This window comes from Schistocerca nitens, chromosome 5 (genome assembly GCF_023898315.1).
Source record: "Schistocerca nitens isolate TAMUIC-IGC-003100 chromosome 5, iqSchNite1.1, whole genome shotgun sequence".
NCBI lineage: Eukaryota > Metazoa > Arthropoda > Insecta > Orthoptera > Acrididae > Schistocerca > Schistocerca nitens.
In genome coordinates, this window is record NC_064618.1 from 821,215,353 (window position 1) to 821,239,162 (window position 23,810).

Sequence of the window (23,810 nt, forward strand, 5' to 3'; positions counted from 1 at the left end):
ACTAATAGCCTACATTTTTGTGCACACACATGCTGAAAAAAACAATCTAATTAATGAACCATAAAATGGTTGGAATCGGTAACTAGAACTGACCTTTACAGGTATCCAATATTAGTCATTTTTCCGCAGGCGTTCAGAGAGCTATTGCAAATGTGGAAATATTATTACACTTCAGTGCACACACCTGTTGGAAAAACTAACTAAATGATGTACCACGGAATGGTTGGGAGTCGGTAATGAGAATTTACCTATACAGCTCAATTTACGTTACCGATTTCAGTATTTGTTAGATCCTACTTTTTGTGAATTTTCATTCCTTGTGTACTGGTCCTGTTATATTCAACAATAACTATTAAAAATTAATGCTATTTCACAATATTATGACTTCATCATGTGCTATAATGTAATGGATTTAAAGTTCCTCTGTGCTTTTCCTACATGCATAAATTACGATGATTTATTTCAGAAAGGTATACTTCTCTTTTTCTGTTGTTTATTTTTGTTACCTTCAATTCTTTTTGATATAATCTGAGGCTAAGTAATTAATGATGTGACCTGTGAATGTAATTTTATCATATGCTGTATTTGTTTGTTTACAAACATGATCAGTTGCTTTCAAAGACTGCCTCTAAATAGTGGCTCTGCCTTAGTTATGATGTCATTGCTCAAAGTTGATGAATGGAGTAGACACTAGAATTGAACCTGAAATTCTTCTAGGTGGCTGATCCTCAAAATTTTAAGCTTTAAATAGAAGTCAAACACTGTTTGATTTAAGAAATTCATTGGCCCTCTCACACGTAACACAATTCATATTGTGTAAAAGGAAATTTACTTTGAAAATAACGCTTTTCAAACCACTATTCACAATATTTTCCTGCAACCTGTCAGAAATAGGTTCATTTCAGTAATTGCCAGGGAGTGTCAGAAAACAGGCATTATTGCACGTGTGCTGCTACAATGATATAGGAAGCCCGTATGCTCAAACATATATTGAATTAAGAGGTCTTACACTATGTCACAAAAGAAACAGAACATCAGAGGATGCTGCAAGAGCACTGGAATTTCGTAAACCATACTAAAATAAATACTTTGGCTTCAAGTGCATATTTGTACAGCCAGATGGCTGTACAAATATATTTACAGGAATCCAATATTAGTCATTTTTCCGCAGACGTTCAGAGAGCTATTGAAAACAAAGTAGACCCCATCCTGATATTAAGCTTCTCATTGTGGTTTTCGGGAGGCTAATTTTCTTGGTGTGCCGGTATTGTATTATCTCGTATTTGATTCTTTATTACAGTATAATGCCATACATACCAGAAGATGTAAACATGCATCTGAAATTCAGCACACAGTTGAAAGTAGTCAACAGTGTGGAATGAAAACTTTATTTCAAATAAATTGCCTTCCTCTGTGAAACAGATTAATAAGAGCCAAATGTCTTTAAACAAGCTGAAAAAAATAACTTTATTGTTCTGAAAGATGATTAACACTTTACTGCTGAAAACGTGGAAATAAAATCAAATCAGAAAACTGAAACCAATAACATATTTTAGCCTCCCGTAATATTCAGTTCATAGTTCCCGGTCACAGAAACTCATTTAGTTTTCATTTCATGTGAGAGCTGTAAACGAAGACAAAACATCAAAATCACCTCCTCCCCATTACAACTCAGATTGCTCTGCACATGCACGAATGTAGCAGCTTTGGCGCACTAGAAACATTTTTTAAGTAGCCAAAAGTGGGAAAAGGCACTGCTCATATGTTAATCAGCTGTGCACGCTGCGGCCTTTCAAATAACTACACACCCTCCCACTCAACGTTGCAATAGTAAAAGTTTTGGCTGGTTTCGCTGTCTAGGGGCTGGGATACGTAGTTGCCGCATTACAGGCCAATACTGCTGAGTCTACAGTATATGATAAGAATACACACATGAATCGAATGGTCGAAGGTTTATATCACTCAGCAATTTCGAATTATGAAAGTAACATATAAATGAAAGATTGCAATTAAATAAAATCTGCAGGTACTATCTTAACGACTTTAAATGGTGAGTATGATAGTAGAAGTACTTTTGAGAATGCGGTATATTTCTGCAAACCACTTACTGGTGTCAATGGTCCAGCAATTAAATAAAATATAAGTTGAATAACAGGGAAACAATAGATTCCTACTGCACATAATTAGTTATGAACAACAACATAGTTCGCAAGATCTTCACTTCTAAACACTCACTACGTCTTCACTGCAGAAGCCACGGAACTCACACAAGAGCAGAGGCCGGCACTCCAAAATATATCTATCCTCCATGACCACGCGCAAACTGGTCCACTGTCCAAGTCTTTTTGCCGACTGTGCGTCTGTCGCGCTGTACTGTCCGCGTCCAGCACTCACTCCCGTGTCCTGTGCGACTGTCCCTCATGCCGCACTGCCCAGAAGTCCCTCGTGTCCTCTCCGGAAACGATGCTCCTCCCCAACCTCCATATGTCTCTCTTAGTAACGAGCACTGTGATTGGCTAGAGCGCTTCCTTCATGTCTCAAAGCAAACATGCACTCACAAACATATTGAAACACATACCAAATACTGGATTTAAATTTAAATAACTTGAAATTAATTAAATATTCCTATGGCTGGACCATAAACACGCTCTAACATACATTATTAAATATATAAACAAATTAAATAAACATATATTAAAGGAATAGCAACAAAAGGTAGGCCAGTATCCTAATGTCTGTGTGCTTTTTAAAACACAGTGTAAATATTTAACCAATTTCTTCACGAATAGTATATATCGGATATATACAAAGACATAGATGAATAAATATATTTATAAGCATGCTATTACCATTTTTCGTGTAACTGTGGAGTACTTATGGCCTGACGCGATCAATAGTAATCAGCCACTTTGACCTCCAATAACCATGTACTATTTAAGTTACATGCCTGTAATTCATACCAATTTAGGTTTACACTAATAGCTTTCTAAAGACATGCAGATCGACAAAATCGGATGAACCGTTTAGATTTTGGAAATTCGTTGCTCGGTGTTACTTGTATAATTTACTGTCAGATACTTAGCTTTGAACTAATAAAGATATTGAAAAATCTGATTACACCATCAGAATTGTCGTACAAATAATAGTAATGTACTTTGAGGTTTCACAAAGTCCGCCATCTTTGGCACACCCGGCGTGTCTCCTTCATCAACATAGCATCACACTGGAATTCCAAGCCACGCGGCTGGACCGGATGTTGTGCGGCATCACATGGTTGCTAAGCTAACGTTTGGCACCACGTGGTGGTTGCCGGGCGGCAACCCGCCAAGAGGCCCCAAGCTCGGCCATGCCAACTCAGAACTTAGAATATTTGTCAGGGTCCCAAAACTTGCCTGTTACCTCACAATGCACATGAGCCCGCTGACAGTCACTCAAACGAACCTAGTGTGAACAGCTGTGGCTTCACACTCAGAAGAAGCAGTTTGTTGTGTTATGAAGGATTGCATAGTCTTCATTCTAAAGCCTTCAACACATTTTGCTGTTGGCTGACGCTTTTGTGTGCACTGTGTTTTGTTGTTGTAAGTGGCACATTTCCCATGCAACTTAGTTCCTCCCCCCCCCCCCCCCCCCCCCCCCCCCCGCTCCTCCCTCTCGATTATGTTTTGTTACTTCAGTATTATATTGCAGTAGCAGGATACAGTAAATTTCTTTGTTAGAGTATCAGTTCTTATCAGGCAAATTTAGCTGGTGGAAACTAAAACAATGACAAATTCCTAGAATCCTAAAAAATTCCCAGGTTTTCCCCGGTTTTCTCCCAGATGAAAAAATTCCCAGGTTTTTTCCCAGATTTCCCAGTTGTCCCGAGGCATATACACCCTGTAATTCTAAAATTGTATTATCCTTTTACTTGTATGCCTTGTGTTCCTCAGAATTACTAAAAATGAGCTAGAGAAGTACATAAAGATTTGCAGTACAATTTTTTTATAAATAAACTGTTTTCTCTGGCATTTTGCCACATCCAGCTCCAGAATTTCAGTGGTTGTTAGAACTGAGATCTGGGGGAGAGCCAGATGTTGACAGAACCCAATGAAGAGAGACATCATCATTCTGAATGTACAACCATGCAGATGCTTGAACTCAGAGTACGTTTATGTCTTTGATCACAAGTTTTTTCATATTTTGTTTGATAAGCATTTTTGATCAGTAATAACCATCAAAAGATCAGTCTGTATTAATAGAATTGTATAAAAAACATCATAAAATTTCTATCATGATTCAGGATCGCAGAAAATTAATTATATGATAAAACTGAAGGACAAACATAGTGAGGGACTGGTACAATGGGGCCATTATTACATTTTTTTATGAAGGAATTGGTGATCTTGGGGTAGACCAACTGTAGCATGAGGTGGCATTGACAATGACCAGCAAAAAGCAAAGTGGTGCACAGAGAAGATCTGTGAAGAGTTAGTGGAGGATAGAATTCATGTTTAGACAAAGCAGGGCAGGCTGGTGACAATATGTTGAATGTATTGCTTCACAGTTGTGTATGGAAGATTTCAATATCTATTACACATTTCAAGTATTCACAATAAAATACTGTTCAAGCAATGAAAAAGAGGAAGGTCATCACAATTTACTCTGATGCTCAAAACTGAGCTACACATGAATAACTAATTTTTGTGTTAGTTCACAACTACATCAGAAAACACTCAAAGTTGTCCAGCAAAGTTCATCAGCATTATAGTGAATGTTTCCCAATTATAGCCAAATATCAATGTTGCAAGTTATTACCAGATAATAAAGGTCAATAATTAAAAATACTGTTGGGTTATTGAGTAGGTTGGATATCTGATTATTACATTATCCTAAATCAAATAAGATATTATAAGTGCAGGAAAGTAAACTTAAATTGCTCATAATAACAACTATGTCATCACTAATATTCATATTCGAGATAAAAAGTTACAATGACTCATGGATCATACCCCGGCCATCTTGGATGCGAATACGTGAACGCAGACGTGCTTGTTCGAGGTGAAATTGGTCTTCTTGTCTTTCCCATTCCTGAAATTGGGCAGCTTCCTTTGACCGCTGCATCATTGACATTTCTTCCTCACGTTGTTGGCGCTCAAGTTCCCGTTCCAAACGGCGTTTTTTTACCTGCAGAAAAAAAAAAAAACTTCAAAACAAATATAAACTAAATATTGATATGTAAGTTTATAATTCTGTATACATCAAAATAAAAGAGGATAACTATATGATAAATTCATGATGAACACGTCACCGTAACATTAAAAAGTGAGTTAATAAATATTCCATCAAAATTCCTATTAATAGTTGGACATTTGTAAGCTCATTCTATTGATGATAATATCTGATAATGATGATGTCCTCAGATAAGTGTAGTAGACTAAAATCTTTATGTGCTGAATGTTTTTGGATTGTTAATGATAAACTGGAATCCTGTTTATGTAAATCAAGATCTTTTTATCAACCACAACAGATTTTAAAACACTGTTGTTTTTTATAACAGTGCATGTTATTGTGTAAGTATTGTAGAAGTATATACACGCATATTTGCCTAGGGTACTACCTGGCACAGAGAAAAATGACCCAGCCAGGTAAGCAGTAATAATATCTTTACACTCGAGAAATATGGAGGGGAGACAGCAACAGTACATACTCCAGCATACTGACAAGTGGAGTGCTGTCACAAATTACATGTCTATAAGCCAATGCCCTATATAGTACAACAACTTAACACTGACTGGTACCTTCATCTGAGAACACTCCTCGGGCAATTTAACTTTGCCAGCATTTATTCACTGATGAAAATGTTTGAATCCTCATAAAGTCTAAATAATAAATGGCTGCTTTATTTCAGACACAACATTCTTTCACTAAAAAACCTTAAGTAATCTGCTGTTTTTGAAATTATGCCATCTCATTTGTACATGGTAACTTATTCTTTCTGGTAAATTTGAAAACTAAGTTCCATAGATAAAACAATTTTTCTAGTACACACATCAAAAAAAAAGTTTTGCATCACCTCGGTTCCATGAGTTCTGGAACCCGTATAGAAAACTGGAAAAGCAATCAACATAAACATCATTCCTGCCCTTTTTATCGCTCATGGAAACCACACATTGCACGTTTTACCACCATACAGCAAGACCTTCAGAGGTGGTGGTCCAGACTGCTGTACACACCAGTACCTCTAATACCCACCAGCACTTCCTCTTGCATTGACGCATGTCTGTATTTGTCATGGCTTACTATCCACAAGTTCATCAAGGCACTGTTGGTCCAGATTGTTCCACTCCTCAATGGCAATTCAGCGCAGAACCCTCAGAGTGGTTGGTGGGTCACGTTTTCCTTACCAGCGCTTTTCAATCTATCCCAGGCATATTCGATAGAGTTCATGTCTGGAGAACTTGCTGGCCACTCTGGTCAAGCGAAGCCGTTATCCTAAAGGAAGTCGCTCACAAAATGTACATGATGGGGGAGTGAATGCCTCACCAATATGCTGCTGATACGATTGCACTATCTGTCGGAGGATGGCATTCACGTGTCACACAGCCGTTACGGCAACCACCAGTGGCGTATGTCGGCCACACATAATGCCACCCCAAAACAGCAGGAAACCTCCACCTTGCTGCACTCGCTGAACAGTGTGTCTAAGGCGTTCACCCTGACCGGGTTGCCTCCAAACAGGTCTCTGATGATTGTCTGGTTGAAGGCATATGCAACACTCATCAATGAAGAGAACATGATGCCAACCCTGAGCGGTCCATTCGGCACGTTGTTGGTCCCATCTGTACCGCGCTGCATGGTGTCGTGGTCGCAAAGAAGGACCTCGCCATGGACCTCGGGAGTGACGTTGCGCATCATGTAGCATATTGCACACAGTTTGAGTCCTAACATGATGTCCTGTGGCTGCATGAAAAGCGTTATTCAACATGGTGACATTGCTGTCAGGGTTCCTCTGAGCCATAATCTGTAGGTAGCAGTCAGCCATTGCAATAGTAGCCCTTGGGCGGCATGAGCGCGGCATGTCATTGACAGTTCCTGTCTCTCTGTATATTCTCATGTCGGAACAGCATTGCTTTTGTTCATTCCGAGACACCTGGACACTTCCCTTGTTGATAGGCCTTCCTGGCACAAAGTAACAATGCACATGCGATCGAACCGCAGACTGACCGTCTAGGCGAGGTTGAACTACAGACAACACAAGCCGTGTACCTCCTTCCTGGTGGAATGACTGGAACTGATCGGGGGCTGTCAGACCCCTCTGTCTAATATGCGCTTCTCATGCAAGGTTGTTTACATCTTTGGGTGGGTTTAGTGACAACTCTGAACATTCAAAAGGGACTGTATCTGTGATACAACATCCTCAGTCAACATATATCATCAGGGGTTCTGGGAACCAGTGTGATACCAAAATGTTTTTTGATGCAATGTCTTACGGCCAGTTTCTTCAAGGTTAGAATTTCCTTGCATTTTTTATAATATCCCAGAAATTGGAAAACTGAGTGTTGGCTTCTGCCGCAGGTTCTTCAGATGACATTTTCTTCAGGATTTTTCTGAGTTTTGCCAGCACGAGTGGCTGGCATTGTCAAAGTTCCAGCCTCCACTGCCGATGACACACTGGAGTCAAGCTCATGGCTGCAGATTATACAAAGCTGGCATGCCAGGGACAACTTTTCCATGGTCATTACCACTGTGCTTCTCCTCTTGCTACCTGCAGTGGTTATTCATTGCGAATGGGAATCCAGGATATGTTTACCTTGCAGCTTCCCCTTTTCTTATTGAAGCTATTGTCAAGGTGAATGGATCCTGGATTCCCATATTGCACTGAACAACTACTGAATATAGCAAGGGAAGAATCACATTGGTAATGACCACGGAAAAACCCTAGGATGTTGGCACGCCAGGTACATATAACCTGTGGCCACTAGCTTGACTCCAGTCTACCACCAGTGCTGGAGGGTGAATGCAGGAAGCAGATCCAACAAGCTGGTGTCCGAGGAGTCACACACAGTAATCAAAGCAGATATACAAGCTGCAGACAAAGAGGAACCTCAGTGAATGACAACTGACTACAGAGGAACAGCCTTTCCTTCAAAAAAGCAGGGAACTTTGCTATCGTTACCAAAACTGTACCTAAGGAGGATATCATTTCTAACATCAAAATGGCCATTTGGACCCTTCCTTCTGAAAAAGCTGAATAAATTTGCACTGAAACTACCAGAATACTGAGCAAAACCCCTGGTTGTAACCTGGAGAAAGAAGAGTTACAAGTTAGTAACAGCCTTAATGCTGACAGAGAGCATACTGGTAATAGCTGCCAATAAGGGAAATGCGACCAATGTAATGAAGTGTGAAGATTATGAACAGAAGATTTGGGACCTATTAGATCAGATGACTATCGAAAACAAAGAGCAGATCTGACACAGAGGATCACAAAGAATATGAATCAGTCAATCAAGGTGTCTTCTCTCATGGTGGACGTACAGAGGAACCTGCCCAACACAGAAGTCCTACCACCTCGGCAGTACGGATTGCTAGAAATGCATAAGGATCCACTAAGAGCAATGTTATGCACTTCTGGCTCACCAATTTATAAACTGGTGAAACACATTGTCTCTCTCCTTCAGTTACATGTGGGGAAAGACCAATGCATGCATAAGGGACTATGGAAATTTCATTGAAAAGCTGAAGAAATTAAAACTTGGACCAAACAACATCTTAGTCATCTTTGATATTGTTTCTTAGTTTACCAAAGTGTTACTCAATGAGCCTCTGGACCATATCAGTACCATTTTCCCGCATGAAACCATCGAGATCTTTCCTGCATGCCTCACCACAAGCTATTACACACTGAGTTACAACTTTTATGAACAGGTGAAAGGCATCATCACGGGTAGTCTACTAAGTACAGTGATGGCCAACTTCTTCATGAAACATTTCAAAACACTGTAGCTGGAATAAGGTGTGTTACAGATACTTCAATGACATCTTTGTTTTATGAAGACATAATGAGGAATAGCTCAGTGACTTACTGAGACATCTGAACTGTCTCCATGCCAACATAAAATTTGCTATGGTGGTAAAAAAAAGATCGACAGTATACTTTCAAGATGTGCTGGTTACAAGGAATGGTGAGAATCTGGGACATGGTGTGCACTGAAAACTAACAAACAGACCAGTACCTGCATAAACTGTAAAATCAAGACCCAAGCAAGAAGAGAGGGATGACTGAAACACTTGCAACATCCACAAGATGAATATGTGAGCTGCAGCATCTCAGACATGACATGCAACACCTGGATAAGTGTTATGAGGAGCTACAGATACTCCACCCGTTACACAAGAAGTGTCATGAAATCTAACAATCGCAAAGTGACTCATAAAAAGAAGAAATGCCGGATATAGTGTTTCTGCCATACATTCCCAGGATGATGGGCAGAAATGGCCATATATTACACAAACAGGTGCAAAGACTATTTATAAAGCGACAAAGAAGATCAAAGAGCACCTCAGATCAGCAAAGGACTAATGGGACCCACTTGAAATGCTGGGAATATATGGCATATCCTGCACATGTGGAAAAGTTTCTGTCGGAATGACTAGAATATCGAACAACAATTGGATTACCAAATATAAGCAGCATTGCAGCTTGGGACAGGTGGAGAAATAGGCAGTGGCAGCAGCGAACAACCACTACAGGAAACAAGGGGATAACCACAGCGGTAATGACCGCAGAGAAGTAAAACAAATCGAGGAAAATGAGAAACAGATATAATGATCACAACAACCTTGACGAAAAAACAATGATAAATCGAAGGAAATTAAATTGAAGTTAATACATAAAATTGATTGAAAACACAGGAACAAAGATTTTAAGTGGGAAAAGAATGATAGGAATGAAACTGAGAGCGAATGAAGAAATTGATATTATGATTAAAATGATGTGACAAAGGAATGAAAATAAAAAATATTTAAAAAATACTGCACCAGACGTGATTCAAACCCACAGCCTCTTTTATATTTTATTTATTTTATTTAAATGTCAAGTTCCGTAGGACCAAATTGAGGAGCAAATCTCCAAGTTCATGGAACGTGTCAGTACACGAACTTACAACATAAGAAGTAATAACAGATAAAAATAAATGTTCATGAACCTGAAAGAAAATCAGTCCATAAGTTTAAGCAAACGCTATCAGCAATACAATGAGAATCATCTTAATTTTTCAAGGAACTCTCGACAGAATAGAAGGAGTGACCCATGAGGAAACTCTTCAGTTTCGATTTGAAAGCGCGTGGATTATTGCTAAGATTTTTTAATTTGTGTGGCAGCTTATTGAAAATGGATGCAGTAGTATACTGCACACCTTTTTGCATGAGAGTCAAGGAAGTCCGATCCAAATGGAGGTTTGATTTCTGCTGAGTATTAACCGAGTGAAAGCTGCTTATTGTTGGAAATAAACTAATATTGGTAACAAGAAACGACAATAAGGAATATACATATTGAGAGGCCAATGTCAAAATACCCAGACTCGTGAAAAGAGGTCGACAAGAGGTTCGTGAACTCACACCACTTATTGCCCGAACCGCCCGTTTCTGAGCCAAAAATATCCTTCTAGAATGGGAAGAGTTACCCCAAAACATAACACCATATGACATAAGTGAATGAAAATAAGCAAAGTAGACTAATTTACGTGTCGAAATATCACTCACTTTCAATACCGTTCGAATAGTGAAAATGGCAGTATTAAGTCTTTGAACAAGATCCTGAATGTGGGCTTTCCACGACAGCTTACTATCTATCTGAACACCTAGGAATTTGAACTGTTCAGTTTCACTAATCATATGCCCGTTCTGTGAGATTAAAACGTCAGGTTTTGTTGAATTGTGTGTTGGGAACTGTAAAAACTGAGTCTTACTGTGATTTAATGTTAGTTTATTTTCTACAAGCCATGAACTGAGGTCATGTACTGCTCTACTTGAAACAGAGTCAATGTTGCACACAACAACCTTTACTACCAAGCTAGTGTCATCAGCAAACAGAAATATTTTAGAGATACCCATAATACTAGAGGGCATATCATTTATATAAATAAGGAACAGGAGCGGCCCCAACACTGATCCCTGGGGCACCCCCCACTTGACAGTACCCCACTCAGATCCCACATCACGGCCGTTATCAACACTGTGAATAATGACCTTTTGCTGCCTGTTGCTAAAGTAAGAGGTGAACCAATTGTGAGCTACTCCCCTTATTCCGTAATGGTCCAACTTCTGGAGCAATATTGTGTGATCAACACAGTCAAATGCCTTTGTTAAATCAAAAAATACGCCAAGTGTTCGAAACTTTTTGTTTAGCCCATCCAGTACCTCACAGAGAAAAGAGAATATAGCATTTTCAGTTGTCAAACGACTTCTAAGGCCGAACTGTACATCTGATAGCAAATCGTGTGATATAAAATGCTCAATTAACCTTACATACACAGCCTTTTCGATAACTTTTGCAAACACTGATGGCATAGAAATAGGTCTCAAATTATCTACATTATCACTTTCTCCCTTTTTAATAAGCGGCTTTACTACTGAGTACTTTAATCGCTCAGGAAACTGACCATTCCTAAAGGAAAAATTACAAATATGGCTAAATCTGAAGTTATTGTCCTATCCATCACATCACACCACCAGACTATGTAATATAGCTTTTGGTACGTTTCTGAGTGTCACCCACAAAAAAAGGAACAAAACATATAAACACTGACAATAAACGTGCTGCAATCAGTAGAGATGGATGGATGTCAATATAACTTAGTAAACTTACACACCATTCGTGCATACATGAATGACTCGAGTTGCTGTTCTCTGAGACTGATGTAAAGGCCATGAAAGTCCGCTTGTGCTGTTTCTGGTTCGTGTTGTTATCAGGTTTGGCTTATATGCGGGGTGAACAACATCAGATGTTGAATGATCAATGCGAAGGACATGGGGCTGCTGCATACTCATATGAGACAATGTTATCAGTACCAGACAGAGTTTGAAAGTGAGCCTTATTGTAGGTCTCAATTTCGCTAGTGTTTCGTGCAATATCCAGTTTTGTGGGACATTTGATGTGACTTTGGCCCAACGTTTACTGCAAGAGAATGTGAGGCCCGTGTCTGAGCACAACAAGGGAGGATCAGCATATTGTGCACCACACACATAGTAACTTCTTCACATACACATCTGCCATTCAAGAACAAGACTGGAATCCCTGCCACATTCTGTGGCATCCCACACCATTGTTCGGAGACTAACAGCAGCTGGACTAGGGTCTTACCATCCACATGTAGGCTGCTATTAACATCAAAATGCAAATGGCTGCGTCCAAACCACTATATGGAAGTGACCTAGGAGAGGTCTCATTCTTTCAATGTTCTGGAGAGGCAAAGCGGTGCCATTCTTTAACACAACAGTATTCATCCACATACGGTTCATGTCTCTATGAATTGTTAGTGTGATGTTGAGGTACTCCCATGGCCATTAAGATCCCTAGATCTAATTGTGATGGAACATGTGTGAAACAAGCTCAGATGTCAACTCTGTCACAGGATATCGATGAGCCGATACAAAAATTGTGAACCAGCTTGCCTTAGGGAAGGATGCAATGTCTTTATGACATACTTCCCAACTGAATCAATGCATCCATTCGAGCCAAAGAGGTGCAGTATCATACTGATAAGTGGGCATAAACTGCCAGATGCTTTGTAAATTTGATTCAAGACTGTTGTCATTGAAAGAACATCACATACCCCCCCACCTCATGGTGTTTTGTTTTGTTTCACTCCTTTTTTGTCAGACAAAAAAGGGTTTAACACAATAATACATGTAGATATAAATTGCATGTTTGTGTTGAGGCTGCATAACCGACAGCATACAAATAGCCACCCAGTATTCGAGTACAAAAGTACTTAATGACTACCAATAGAATTTACATATAATTCCAAACCTTCACAAAAAAAAATTCTCACTGACCCCCCCCCCCCTGCACACACACACAAAATGATGAAAGGAAAATATGTTATCGCTTATTACATTTTCAATGTTCATGCAGTAAAACTTTAGCACTTGGCATGACACTTTAATTTAACACTTCTTTAGTATCATCTCTATTTGCAACACAGATTGCAGACAGCATCCACACATACACTGAATGCACTTGCAAAATTATATCAAACAGTGGGAAGTCCAGGACAGAATAACAACCATAAGGAAAGGATAGATTGTTAGTCATCACATAGAGGAGCTGCTGAGTCACAGACAGACACAATGAAAAGGACTGCTAACATAATTAAGGTTTCAGACAAGGTCCTTCTTCCAAAGTAGAAAACACATTAATATTCACACTATCTTTTTCATGTTGTTGCAAAATTATGTATCAATGTATGACACCTGGTTAAGGGTATAACATCACAAAACATTGAGATGCACGAGAAACTACCTTTTCTAGTTCTCTTCTGTTTTCCTCTTGCTTCTGTCGATTACGAATTTCTAACTCTTCTCTGCTCAATCCCGTCAGTCCATCCTTATCCAATTTTTTTGACCAAACAAATGTTGCTAACAAGTTTGCATCACCAAAAGGATTGTCTGTGTTTGTATAATGAAGATAATCATTATCCCAACCCATTCTTTCCTTCCGTTTGCGCTCTTTCGCTTCCTTCTTCAACAGGCGCCGCAAGCGCTTTTCCTCTGGAGTTTCAGTTGCTTTAATCAATTCTTTCTGTCTTCTCCTTTCTTCTGCTTGCCGTAATCTCTCCTCCTTCAGTTTCTGTAGGAGTTTAACAGAACGTGAGGAAGAATCAGAATCTGATGACTCAGTTGAGTTTTCCTCAGATGATGATTCTGTTGATGACGATGATGATGACGACGATGCCCTGGAAGATAATATAGGATGATCAATAATATGTAGTTAATAAGTGGACTGACTATTATAGTTAATGTCCAACATAAATCCTTTTTGCAACTTGCCACAATAACTTCAAAACCACGAAAACAGGTTAGTGGTGTCGTACTCAGGACATGGAAACCAAGGGAGGTGCTATTAAGTACTCTGATCACTGCTTGTATCTTCCACCACATTGCAGAGATTAGTGTATTTATGGGTATTGTCAACAGGATATTTATTTTCTCTGGGGTAGGTTCTCCAGTTCCATTCTTTGTGATTTTGAGTTCTTCCACACCATCACCTTACTCAACTTTAATATTTTGCTTGGAAGTTCCGTCACCTTTTCCTTCAGCACTGTCATTCATTTCCCCTTTTCATTATCAATCAATTTAATGGAGTTAGCAGCAAGCCACTGTCACTGGCATCTAAGGAGGTCTCTGTGACTGATTTTAGTGGTTGCACAATGAGGTAACAACTCATACTACTTCCCATGAATACTCTACAACAGAGATTCATGTATTGTAAGTACACTTTACACCTGTCAATTACATTTCTTATCACTTGCTTTGGAGGAGCAGTTGTTTCCACACATCTGATACAGTAGCGTCATCAGGGACAAGTTGTAGCAGTCACGCTGTGAAATACATGTTGACACACTTTGCTGGTGCTATACGCTGTGTTCGTGCTCAAAAATCATAACAACTAGGGTACATGAAAAGAAACACGGACTGTGTGTGCAAAATGAGCAAAATCTCGAACAAATGTAACATATGACTGGGTTATAGCACGGCGGTATACATGGGGTATGCAAAATTTCAGATCGCTGCATCTCCCTGCAGTGCAAATCCCAAGATGAGATGGATTTTGAATAGATCTGTTTGCTGGAAATTATCTTTCAACAATTTGGTTGAGTAAAGTTAATAAAAAACATATTGTTGGAATTAAAGTCGTGGTAATTGCTGGACATGAATGCAGTGGTAAATCACACAGACAAAAAGGTTCACTCTCAAAACTGATCCACCTGATGGAGGCTGCTGTAATGTGATTCATCAAAGGAGGTAGGTTTTACTTTCATATCAATTTATGGTGAGACATCTGAGCTGTAAATATGAATAACATTACTTAAGACACTCCTAAAATAGACACTAATCAGTAAATGGATAAAACAAACTACAGATAAAAGCGACACTTGTTATTTAAATAATCTTCCTGGAATATATGTTTACTTCTTAAAATAAAATAGAAGAAACAATACACCCACTGACAGAGCTTGTATTAAAAACTGATTTGGATAATGACCAGCATTAACTGAATCGGAATGTAATTTGAGCAGAGCAGCAATTTTAAATACTTTTAAAAGTACTTATACAAGGAAAAGATATCAATGACAGTAATTTTTATACACTACTCTTCTCACACACATCCAGAAGCTACGTGTTATAGTATGTGTAAATTCTGAACATGACTCTAAGCTGAACTATCTCACAAGTAGCTCAAGTAAGGAGAAAGAAATTCAATATGTCAATTATCTTCCAAGAAAACCATGCTGATATTACAGGCTGAACAGGTGAATGTTGAGAAAAGAGAAATTATTAAGACTAGTAGCTCTCTAAGGGTAATAAATAATTAAAGCAATAAATTCTCGAAAGCACAACACAATCTGAGCAAATAATGTGACTGATGAATTTTTCACAAACATGTCTCTTTATCTCAAGATCATCAATGAACATTAAATGTTGAGAGGTTCTTCTTTCATTTTACAATAAACAGCAAAATAAAGTATTAAATCAGAGCTCTCACTTCCTCCTTTTATGTTTTGATTTCCTATGTTTATTTCGTGACTTTTCATCACTATGTTTTTTCTTTGACTTCTTCTGGTTCTTGCCGGGTGATGTACATTTTTTTTGTTTCTTTCTTCTCTGCTGTTCATCGTCAGTACTCCTAGGGGTGTCCACATACATTTTGCCATAGTCACTGTTCACCTTTTTTGTGCTGCTAGTTGATCTGCAGAAACAAAAATTTACATATAAATAGACGAACATTTTGAAGATGTAAAAAATGACAACTACTGTCTCAATATGAAAATTAGTGGGACAAAAGCATTATAAAAAAATCCAGAACTCAAACAAACACTTGGACTCAGTGCCAAAACACCCTATCCTCATTCCTTCACAACCTCAACACCTTCTCTTCTGTATCCTTCACCTGGTCCTCAACCCAACAAGCTACCATCCTGCAAGTTGACCTCCACCTCTCTGATGGCTCCATCAACAACTCTGTCCTTATTAAACCAACTAATCACAAACAGTACATGCATTTCAACAGCTGTTGCCCTTTCCACCCCCCAAAAAATCCCTTTCATACAGCCTGGCCACCCATTAACAGTGACGAGAACCTCTTGTCCAGTATAGTGAAGGTCTCATGAGGGCCTTCACAGACAGACTCCCAAACATAGTCTGCGAACAGATCTCTCATGCCACAAACTCGCACACCATGCCTAAGCTTCAGCTACAAAGGAAAGCTTCCCTCATCACCAAGTATCACCTTGGACTGGAACAACAGACCCATATCCTTCATCAGGGATTCGATTGTCTCTCAGCATGCCCTGAAATGAGGGACATACTACCCAAGATCCTTCCCATCCCTCCTAAAGTAGTGATCTGTCACCCACTCATTCTACACAACATGCTAATCCATTCCTAAGCCACTCCCCACTGCCAATCCCTTGACAAAATTGTCATATCCCCATAGAAGCCCCAGGGGCCAAGACCTGCCCAATCCACCACCCCACACTTCCTACTCCCATCCAGCCACAAGCTTATCCCAACTCATCAGAGGACAGGCCACCTGTGAAAGCAGCCATGTCATGTACCAACATTGCTGCAATCATTGTACAGGTTTTTATATGAATTTGACAACCAACCAGTTTTCCACCAGAATCAACGGCCGGCACCAAACTGTGGCCAAGAACAAATAAGACTACTGGTGGCACAACATGCAGTTGAGCACAACATGCTAGAATTCAGTGGCTACTTCACAGCACAAACCATCTGGCTCCTTCTATACTCCACCAGCTTTTCTGAACTGTGCAAATGGAAGTCATCCTTGCCACATATCCTTCTCTCCCAGGACCATTCTAGCCGCAATCTCCGTTCACTGATTGCCCCCATACCCTCCACCCAACAGCTCCCCTTCCTCTATCCTATCATCCTCTTCCAATTCACCCCCCCCCCCCATCACCTTCACCATGCACTGCTCCCCACCACCTCCAACACTCATCCCTCCCACATTCCCAGCCAGCAAACTCACTGCCCCCTCCAAGCCAGTAGCTACTTATCCCCAAACCCCTCTTCCTGCCTCCCACCTCTTTCTCCCTCTCTACCCACCCCACCCAACACAACCCCCGGCCCACTAGTGAGTGGTCTCCTTTACACATAAAATATTTACATTTTTGTTGAAATAGAGACTCTTATGCAATTACCTATGGCACAGTCCAAGTTTTAACTGCATAAGTAAAGAAAAGCGAAATTGATGTGACTCAACTTCTACAACACTACGGAACATACAAAATTTGTATCATTTAGAAAAACAACTATGAAAAATAGTTTTAGTTTGGTTTAGCGGTTTAGAGCACTAAACAGTGAGCTCATAAACACCCTCGCATGAATTAAAAGCCGATGATGATGGTGAAAACCTATCAAAAAAACAATTAATTTGAAAGCCAAGTTGTATATACATACAAAAATTGAAAATACAACCCCGAGATTATGAGAACCATAAAAGACCCGTCATAAAAATCAGGCAAACTACAATAACTTGATAACATCAAGGATAATTTATCAGTACCTGTACTGTTAAAAAGGGCCAGATTACTGTGACTGGGTGACTACTTAGAAATAATGGCTGACCAAGCCACTTTACAACACATTAAAATATCGCACCCAAAATTTTGGGAAGAAGTCTTGACTTCACACAAAACCTTAAGACATGAACCACACTCACCTCATTATCATTTAAAATAGAGAGCAAGTCCTGTGGGAGGCCCGAGTCTGCCCTCAGGTCATCACATAAAACATTCATTTAACAAATGTCGTACTGCCAGCTGCGTTTCACATCTGTAATGCAATGGCAGCTCCTAGTGGTATAAGATAAAGTCACATGTCACTGGACAGTGTCACACTCTTACGCCTTGTAAGGGCTACTTCTTCAGCTTATTGTGGTCAGAAGCCATGAACACGAGTTTTCACCAACTGCAGCTTATTGTTTCTTACTTCCAGCCACTGAGCTTCCCACTAACAAGTATGTGGTAACAGCCTGCAGGGGGAGAGAACAGCAAGGAAGAGGTGGAAGGGGGCAAGCCTCCTTGGCAGATCCATTAGAGAGTTCATTTCTACGGATCCCTAGATGTGCCAGCAGAAAATTTCTTTTCCTGTCTCTGCAAGAGAAGGAGAGCATCCTTCTTGCATCATCTGATCTGCTGGGTACATCTAACTAACAGGAAGAAGGGCATTACCAGAATCTGAGCAGATGAGGAATTTCTTGCTATGATGCAGTCTCATGTGCTTCATTGCCCACAGGATAGCAAACAATTCTGCACAATAAATTGAGAACTACTCTTGAAGTCCTACCCTAAGAACAATGTTGGGGAACATAATGGAGCAACCACTAAAATCCCTCTGCTTACACCCATTTGTGTAAACAATTAACAAAAATTAGAAGGTAATTTAAAATCTCATTACATTTAATTGTGAAAATATGATATAGAGTACAATCCTTCCTGTATTCAGTCACTTCAAAAAGGAATCTGGGCCTCTTTAGTAGTCAGTGGGATACCAAGTGGCATCAACTTGTAACAACTCCAGGCTCTCCCTTGCATGGATACCAAATGCTCTCACTGCTCACAGATGGTTATGGAACAAACATTCTGGCAATTCTGTAACAGACAGAGCCCTGCATGCTTGGTGTACCACAAGGAGGAGACGTCGAGCAGACAGTGGAGATTCACCAGCCTTGTTATACGAGCTAGCAACTGACTCATACAATAAACCCCTGTTGACAGCCTAATACCCTACTGGTGAACTGCATCCAAAATTTTGGGGTACAAAGGCCTTGTTGAACCATAAACCTGGCATCCATAGTCAAGCCGGGTTGGCACAAAGGCTTTATGAAGTTGGAGCAGAGATGCTCTGTTGTCTCTCCAAGACATACGACTAGCGACAGGGTTAGGAAAAGGATAGATCACCCTCACCGTAAAGATGACCCTTTTGAGTTGTAGACAGGCATAACAATACGACTGTTACATATTACAGCTTTTGGCCAAAGCCTACTTCAGCAAAGAAACACACTGTCACATTCACATAAGCAAGCACACCTCACGCACACATGACCGCTACCACAGGCAGCTCTGACTGGAATGTGACTGTGAGTGAATAGCAATGGAAGGGTAGGGAGACGAGTGCTGTCTGGTGTGGTGTGCAGGGTCTAGATGGTGGCCTGACATGATTACCATGCGCAGCATCAGCGGGTGAGGGAAATTGGGAGTGATGGGAAAGGAGAGAAGCAAGAAAGGGGAAAGGACAGGTGACTGCACTGGCAAAAGGCGGCACACAATGAGGGTGAGCAGACATGAAAAGGGAGGAAGTAATAAGACATAGGGGGCAAAAACTTTAGGGTGGAGGGTATGGGGACAGTAGATTTCGTGGACAGAGAAATTATCCTGACCTCAACCTACAGTAACAACCATCCCCACACCCTCCACCCAACAGTTTCTGCCTCCTCTGTCTTACCACCTCTCCCATTTCGTGTCCCCTCACCATCACTGTGTGTCGCCCTCTGCCCATGCACCTGCTCATTATTTCCCCTTACCTGTTTGGTTAATTTTCCATTCCTCGTTTTATTCCTCACACCGCATCTCCTGATACTGCATCCAGCAGTCACATCACGCTGCCATCTAGATCCTGCATGCCACTTTTTCATTATGCCTGTCTGCGACTCACCAGGTCATCTATACAGTGAGTAACAATATGTTCTTTTCCTAGCACTGTTGATGTTGATATTCCAGCCTGGAGTTTGCATTGTTCAAGACCTATGACTGACACATTTAAGGATGTTTAAAGCTTTGAAGTATCTCAATTTTAGTTCTTTAAGGTGTGGCAATAACGTTAGCCTCTCATCACAAGTCAAGCCCAGATATTTCATATTTTACAGAAAAGTAACAATAGTATCCCCCAGTTTTAAAACAGCTAAATTAAAAAGAGAGTGGGAGTGACTAAAATCAACACACACAGTTTTCTCCAAACACAAGTGAAATCCTGTGGTGTGTTCAGTGCTCCAAGTGACTAAGCTTCAACTGTAATAGCTGAGAAGTCATTGCAAGGTTGAAGGAGGTGCAGAAAATGGAGAAGTCATACACAAACAAGGAATACTGTACAGGACTCCTTATGTGATTGTAATGGCAAATACTGTTACACTTAAGACACTTCTTGCTTAAAACGGTCAGGCAGGACATTCCTGAACCTTTACCTAAAATAACTTAGTGATAGGAAGGACTACAGGAATGTCGGAACATATGTAAGGAAACCCCACTCATATAGCTGCAACAAAATATTATGCCTCCAGCTAGTACTGTAGCCTTTTCAAAATTAGAGAATACACTTACAACATGTTGCTTACATGGGAAAGCTTGTTGAATCATTGCTTCGAACAGGGTCAGATTATTGAGTGTGGAGTTATACCTCCTGAAACCACAAAAGGAGGACCCGTATTAGGTGCCAGTTGAATATATGCTCCAGTGTCTTTTCTATGCAACTTGTGAGACTGGCACTATGACAACTATTGGAGTGATTCCGATTCTTCCCTTGTTTAAAAAAATAAATTCTTTCCACAAATTGGCAAAGTCTCCTGTCATACAAATTCATTGAAGAGCTGAAGGAGGACCTTCTCTGACTGCGGTTTCAACTGTTTCAACATGCTGCATGTTATCAGGTTGTAACCTGGTGAAATGCCACAAGCTACTGACAATGCAGAATCCAACGTCCAGAGAGAAAGGCTTGTAGTATTCCTCCATGTTGGTGGAAGGGAAGTCAACACAACCCTCTTCTCCATCTCCTGACAACAACGGAAAGCTGGATTCTGGCTAGAATTGGCCATAATGGTCTTAGATGATTCAGCCATTGTCTGAGAAATGTCTCTTGGCGATGTTATAAATACATGCAGGATCTATTTGGAGGAATAAAGACTTCTCATACAAGGCAGACCAAACTGCATATGTCTCCAAGAGACTCATTTTAGAACTACTGATGCACTTGTACTTGGAGGCTATCATCTCCGGAACATTGACAATCTTACTGACAACAGGACACATTCCACTCCTCACCTGTGCCCTTAATCACAAACCTAAAAGTAGTCACTGTTAGGATAATGGCCCATGTTAAATGTCATGGTGTGCTCCTCGAAAAATGGTCTATTATTGTCAGAACGAATCTGTTCCCCGATGGTGTTCGACTAACACATTAGGTTGGCCAGTGGCCACCTTCTGCCTGTGACTTGCGCCATGCAAACTGCTGGTGTTCCTTCTGCAGCAGTTCTACGTCCCTGTGGCCTCTATTTGCCTTCACAACTGCTGGTATGTGTAACCCACTGCAATCTGGCCAGCACCCGGCTTAACTTGTGCTCAGAATATTGCACAAAACTAACTTTCCCTATTCTAAACGGTGGTGCCGCTACAGTGTTTAGTTTCCAACTATGGTTAACACCTCCCACCTTTGGGTAAAGTAAGATGATTATAAGAAAGATCTGACATCTAGAAATAGTGAGAGTTTGGTAGGGCTAAAATACGCTCTAAATTAGTACGCTCTATCCTGGCTACTGACTTTTGTTGATGTGTTATTTTTATTGAGGGAACTGTACACCTTGCAGTAGAAAATTGGATGTACTGTGTTGTTTCAAAGTTCAGAGCAAGCCCATTTGCAGAAAACCAATCAATAGCTTTTCCAAAGACTTTATTCCGATAATTTTCTATTGGAGTTTCTTTTACAAGATTATTAACGATGCTTATATCATCAACAAACAGTGTCAGTTTAGCTTCTTGTTTCAAACAAGAAGGGAGGTCATTCACATATATGAAGAACAGAAGGGGACCCATGATCAAACCCTGTCAAACACCTAATGTAATTTCACCCCAGTTAGACAAAGTGGGAAACTTCCTCAACCCATTAGCGCCGTGCATTGCCATATGGCAACAATTGTAACACTTTTTTAAAATCGTTGATTCCATGGCATCAACGAAGCAAGAGTGTTGGCAGCACTGGATTCCGTTCCGCAAGACTGTAAAGATCACTACAATGCAACAGTTTTAACAATACATTTAAAGTATGCAGCATAAGCAGTGTTGGAAGTCGTCGTTTACTGAATGACGAAGAAAAATGGAGTATAAGTTTGAACAAGTATGTTTTACACAGTAACTTACGATATATAATTTGGTTTTTTAGTATAGTTGTGCTTTAAATACTCAAATATATATTCTTTGGAGGTTACTGCTTGCTGTGAAATAAATTACGTTCATTTAGGCCATTTGAACGTCGGTGTTGCCATATGGCAACGCTAGGCGCTTGTACTCAGTAAAAGGACGAATTTTCTCTTCTTTGTTTTAGAAGAGATTTCTCGCTTGCTGAGGCGCTGGAGATTCTTTATAATGACGATATTGAAGGAGATGTGTTTGCTGAGCCCCAAAATTATTTTCCAAGAAAGACTGGGGATATTTTGAGACAGCAATAGAGAAGTATGATGGATTATTGTATGTGCGGTGACTGGACAATTCAGTTGTCACAATGATCTCTTCTTCGTGTGGTGCACAAGAAGATGGCCAAGTCAAGAGATTCTCACAACTAAAAAAGCGAAATATAATGATTCCCAGACCAAACTGGTAGCCAAATATAATACATATATGGGAGGTACTGGTCAGATGGATCAGAATCTAGCATGCTATCGCATTGCAATAAGAAGCAAGAAATGGTACTGATGTCTCTTTACATGGATGTTAGATGTCGCCATACAAAACAGTTGGATTTTGTATAATAAAGCAAGAAACCAAACTATTTCTCAGCTTGATTTCAAGAGAGAAGTAGCAACAGTGTACTTGCAAAGACACCAAGCTTTACCAAAAGGAGCCGGGAGACCATCTGCATCAAGGGCATATTCCGACAGCTGCATATCAGATTCAATTAGGCTTGATAAGACTGACCACCTCGTCCAGCACACAGAAGGAAAGAAGAAGAAAAGGTGTGCACACAAGGACTGTAAATCTATTGTGAGAACAATGTGTTCAAAGTGTAATGTGGGATTGTGTATTGACTGTTTTATTCCATTTCATGTAAAATAATGCTGAGTTCAAGGTTTGATTTTTGATTAGTAATTGTACTGTGTTACAAAGTATCAATTGTATGATGAAGACTGAATAACCAATTTGCACAAACCTTGTATATGTAATAAGAAATTTCAATAACCTACTTATTTTAGTTGAAGTTGTAATCCATATAAATTTAGGTAGTGAAAGCACCTAGCGTTGCCATATGGCAACATCAAATATCTCGCTAATGGCAGTAATGACTTACATCGAAACAACTCTGTTGTGTAATTTATGCCTTTTACAGACTTTTTTTTAAAAAATCATGAAAAAATTTATTCCAGCACTAATGGGTTAAATCACTTAAACCATATAAAGAAACTTTTTGCTTCCTGTTCTGTAGATATGACTTAAACCACTCATATGCTGTTCCATTTATACCATAGAATTGCAATTTCTGTAACATAATGTCATTGTTCACACAATCAAATGCTTTGGATAAGTCACAGAAAATTCCTG

The 23,810-nt window shown here is 39.9% G+C and overlaps 1 protein-coding gene across 1 annotated transcript in view; it reads right to left on the reverse strand.

The window, feature by feature from the left end:
• Nucleotides 1-23,810, reverse strand: part of LOC126260006 (cactin) — a 148,969-nt gene that overhangs the window by 113,782 nt on the left and 11,377 nt on the right. The window contains exons 2-4 of the mRNA XM_049957165.1: nt 15,749-15,952; nt 13,505-13,937; nt 4,989-5,163 (exon numbers count right to left, since the gene is read on the reverse strand). Coding sequence (XP_049813122.1) covers nt 4,989-5,163; nt 13,505-13,937; nt 15,749-15,952 — 812 coding nt within the window. The remainder of the gene's footprint in view (nt 1-4,988; nt 5,164-13,504; nt 13,938-15,748; nt 15,953-23,810) is intronic.